This window comes from Chiloscyllium punctatum, chromosome 28 (assembly GCF_047496795.1).
Source record: "Chiloscyllium punctatum isolate Juve2018m chromosome 28, sChiPun1.3, whole genome shotgun sequence".
Classification (NCBI taxonomy): domain Eukaryota; kingdom Metazoa; phylum Chordata; class Chondrichthyes; order Orectolobiformes; family Hemiscylliidae; genus Chiloscyllium; species Chiloscyllium punctatum.
Window position 1 is genome coordinate 19378983 of NC_092766.1, and position 4722 is coordinate 19383704.

The 4722-nt window shown below is 37.0% G+C and overlaps 1 protein-coding gene across 1 annotated transcript; it reads right to left on the bottom strand.

Moving 5' to 3' along the window:
- Positions 1-628: 628 nt before the first annotated feature.
- On the bottom strand, positions 629-4413 carry LOC140453916 (immunoglobulin kappa light chain-like). Its single transcript, XM_072548770.1, has 5 exons — positions 4371-4413; positions 3560-3898; positions 3182-3481; positions 1668-1726; positions 629-673 (listed from the first exon to the last, which is right to left on the bottom strand). Exons 1-5 carry the CDS (start codon positions 4411-4413, stop codon positions 629-631), a joined length of 786 nt encoding a protein of 261 aa, XP_072404871.1.
- Positions 4414-4722: the final 309 nt, after the last annotated feature.

The window sequence follows — 4722 nt, forward strand, 5'->3', positions numbered from 1 at the left end:
TGCCTGTGCGGCTTACAAAATAAAACCTTTTCCTTTACATAGTTACGTCTGACAACAATAAAGCAAATTAAATCAGAATAGATGTTCGAATCCAAATTTCTCACCAGAATAACTTATAAACATGCAATTATTATTCCAGTGCCACCTTATGACACTTCGATGTTCCTGTCATTACAAAATTAACAGCACATACACGGGAAACTTGGTACCAAGTTCTAAACGAACATTGACGATTCTTAATGAATTTTGATCTTATCAGCGATATGCACATACTTCAAAGAAAAACAATAACAAGAATGAAAGCGGTCTTCAGCAGAGTTTGAATCACTTCTGTTTGGACACCCCCACTTGGAACTGGGAATTCCTCAGTGACAATTAAGAATTACATTGATCAGTGTTAATGAAATCTTCATCTGGGGGGACAGGTTGACGTTTCAGTGTTAATTGTGTCGGAAGATTCTCTTTTGAACTACATTTCCACGCCGGTATCAATGGGTCTTAAAATACATGGGCACAGCACAAATTCGAGGAAGAAAATCCTTCAATTACGACTAAAGAAAGCTTCTTAGTGACTTTGCAGTAGGAGAAAACCCGGGACATATTCTTCACTTCATGAATGTTTGATCTGTCAACGTATCAGATCTTCATTAAATGCCAAATCAGCGTAGAGGGTCTATGGAAGAAATCAGACACCACTGCAATCAAAAAGACATAGGAACAATGCATGGCAGTTCTACACTTTCAGCTGATCCCACTCCCAACTCCTTCAGTTAAACGATAGTGATCTTTATTTCCATGTGGCTGTAATGATTTCCCTTTTGTGCATCGGCATCAACAAAGAAGGAAAAAATGTGCGAGAAGATTCGATGCATTCATCTCCTTTATGTGTCACCCCTAAACTGTTTGACTTCTGATGAAGGGCTTTTGCCCGAAACGTCGATTTCGAAGCTACTTGGATGCTGCCTGAACTGCTGTGCTCTTCCAGCACCACTAATCCAGAAACTATTTTATTTTTGTCTCCCATACAAAGCCAGAACAGCACTATGCCAGTCTGCTGGTGAAATCCACAATTGGAGTAAATAATATCATTATTAAAATTAGACGAAGCTGAGAAATTAGTGGAAACATAGAATTAGACAAGAAGCGAGAAAAGAAGGAAGTCTTACATGAAAAGAACAGTTCTTTTTCAGAACAACATAACTTTGCAAATATTGTCCTGTTGAACACACTATGAGGTATGAAGTTCTCAAAATGTTGCCACATTCTTATAAATTCACGCTATTCCCCAAAATACATGTTTAAACTAATTAATCATTTGAACTAAATCTTGGTTTTATCTTCCTTATGTCCAAGAGCAATCGTCAATCCTGCATTTTTCCTTTCACAGTATGAGCATACCTACCCCGTCATCATTGCATTAAAGATGCATTTTGAATGTATGTGTGTATAACCAATATATTTACTGATATTAAATATCCAAATTTACAGTTTTTAGTTGTATTCGTTATTCCAGAAATGGGAAACTGTTCCAAATTGCATTGATCACTCTTAAATGCTCAGTATACTTTTCCGGCCAAGATCATTTCACATAAGTGTTGCAGAAAACAAGCAAAAAGAAAGAATACATTGAGAGAGAGGTGTAAAGAAAAGAATGTCCATACACTTACCTCCGGCTTTGGATCACGTGGTCTAAAATCTGTGGATTTCTCAGCCGTGTTCCAGTTTCCTGGTGTAAAAAATGCCAGCTCTTTATTTAGAATACACTGAGCCTGGGATACAGAGATGAATACATGACAACAAAGAAGAGTTTCTACCTGAGTCAGAATTCCTGCAACTCCAACCCACGTAGACAGTAAACACCAGAAGAAGGAGAATCAGCACCGATGAACTCCCATAAAATATTAAAAGGCAAGGAAAACCAGCGTCCTCTGAAGAAGGCAGAGATACTATTCATTATCCACAACCGAACCATACTCCACTTGCAGACAGCTCACAGGGACCCATCTATGACTATTCGAAGTAATTTCCGACTGCACCTGTCAGTCTTTCCAGCAAAGCCAGCAACGGATTGTGTAATATAGCATTTAAAACTATATTTCAACACTTCTATCAATGAAGCAGTTTAGTATTTAAATATTTTTACTAGGTATTTGCATTCTGGATTTTATATTACTTGCTACATACAACTTTTCGTATTTCTTGAAGCATCTTGGAAGGCAAGTTACCCTGAATTTTCGGAATTCTGTACAGGTTACATCTCTTTGGCACTTTTAACTCTGCAAGTGACTATGTTTAACAAATACTGCGTTAAAAGTGTAACTTCGTTCCATAACTAACACGTCATAATTTAAATATTTTAAACAGCTGCATTACGATTTAGAATGACAATTGTTGGGCAAAAAGCTGATGCTTTATTCAAAGATCAATTAAGGAGAGGCTACATGAAATCTTGAAAAATCGGAATCTGAGCTTGTAGATGAACAGAGTGATTTGTTGCTGCGTTGACAAAAAAGAACCAGAAAGGAACAGAAGGTCAAACAGTGATAACAGGAGCATTAAAACTTAATACAAGCACAGAGTTACAAAGTGGAGAAGTGATGGAGTGAATTAGGGGAATATAGTTTTCATCAAACTTGAAGCACAATGAAGAGGCATGAGTGTGATGTACCAAATGGGGATGGGACAAAGAGTACTCTTAAATCTGGATGGGAGAATGGAATGCTTGAACAGGTGCACATGTTGATAATTGAATCAAAGTGGTATTTGGAAAGACTCTTCTAAGGAACGCTGTTTTTAAGTTTTATTAATTGCATTCACCAATTTGTTAAATTATGTTTTTCCCTATTGTGAATATATGAAACACTGAACACTACTCAAATGAATTAGGAGTGAAATTAGAAAAGTATGAATAGATAATTATTTTCCTATTGTAATCAGCAAGATATTCAGACTCCTGAATACATTATACTAATATAATACTATTACTACTAACAAGAAATGGTGTGCTTCAACCGATAAACATCAAGAATGTTAAACAGCACAATATTGAGTGTTTTGGAAGTAGTAAATAGCCGAACGTTTATGCAAAGAATGAACTTTCAACCTTAATGATCATATTGCTCACAATAAAAATCCATGTTGGCATTAAACATAAGCGTGAACTGATATAATCAATATTTACCTCTGTGATACGAAACACGTTCGCTGACAAGACTTGTAGTTGAGTTGAGTTCAACTGAGCAAGTGCACACAATGCTATTTTTCCAACCTGCTGGGACGATGATATGATTTCTGATATTATCTGCACCGGCGGAGTCTACCGTCACAGATTCAGTCCAACTCTCAGAATCCCAAGTGGAAATATTCCAGTGGATAGGAAGAGTGTCAGAGATCACGTTGCTCACTAAACACATCAATGGCACAGTTTCCATAGAAAATGCTTCATTCGGCGGTGGGGATAAAAGAACTATGGTGGGAGAACCTGATGAGATTGGGAGGTAAAATTAAATTATTGTTCAACATTGCCGATTATTGCTAGTAAATCTTTCTTTGTTCTTACCTGCTATGAGCAATCTCGACCCCTTTCCGAATTTGAAGGGGTTAAGGTACGATTTCCTACCAGCACAGTAATACAGACCAGAATCATTTCTCTGGACATTGTGAATCACAAGCGTATAAATATTCATAGTTTCATTAAATTCTCCAGAAAATCTTCCAGCTGGATAGGAGATTCTCCTCACCATGTAAACGAGTTGCAAATTTTCTCGTACTTTCTGTTTATACCAATGAACACCTCCCACTGCATACCAGCCCGTGTGACAGTTCATCCTGACAGTGCTTCCAACCGAGACATGCTGAAATGCTGGATTCTGCAGAGGCGCTGTCTGAGAGACGACAACTATGAAAACAGGGCATATTAGAAGAAGTCAGCTGAAACTGAAATAAGTACTATCACAAGTTTAATGCTGTAAGTGAGAAAGTGCCATCTTTTCCTCAATGACCATCAATGGTATTTAAGAATTGGTAAATTATTAAGGTTTAAACTTGAGTGAGTAGCTGGAGATATAAGAAAGGAGCAAAGAAAGAAAGAAACAAAGGAAGAAAGAAAGGAAGAAACAAAGGAAGAAAGAAAGGAAGAAACAAAGGTTGGAATAAAGGGAGGAAGAAAGGAAGGAAAAAAGGACATAATAAAGAAAAGAAAGAAGACAGGGAGGAAGGAAGAATGAAAGAAAGAAAGAAAGAAAGAAAGGAAATATGAAAGCCTTTTGCTCACCACAAAACAAACGTTATACCATACAGCCACTTAATGCTTCACTTTACATGATTTCCCATTGTTCTTACACCTCAAATAGAAATAAAGAACGTCGAACCTGATAAAAGATTGACAAGAGTACAGAGAGATATGATATTCATTGCCATGAGTGAAGTGAGACATATGTGCAATTAAATTACTTGTGAAGATAAAACCTGAGGCATCATAAAGTTAACAGCTGTGGAAATTTTGTGCTGCAATTAAAAATAACTAGATGGAAAGTACAGAATTGTTGGTTTCATCTGTGGGTTTCCTGTTTACATGTTAGTCTCCACCTACACACCTATTTGAAAAGATCAATCGATCAGCATGCAGTTTCCTTTTTAATTTTTTTTTAAAAATCACTCTAAGCGAGCACACTGTCTGTTCTATTCCTTCCCGGATCTGCCCTTGTTCCTCATCAACTGTCA

Bases quoted from the DNA above. Each gene is read 5' to 3' on its own strand.
- LOC140453916 (XM_072548770.1), bottom strand. From the start codon at position 4,413: ATGAATATCATATCTCTCTGTACTCTTGTCAATCTTTTATCAG. The intron at 3,482-3,559 runs GTAAGAACAAAG...CAATCTCATCAG, and splicing joins GTCGAGATTGCTCATAGCAG to GTTCTCCCACCATAGTTCTT. The intron at 1,727-3,181 runs GTAAATATTGAT...TTTTTACACCAG, and splicing joins ACGTGTTTCGTATCACAGAG to GAAACTGGAACACGGCTGAG.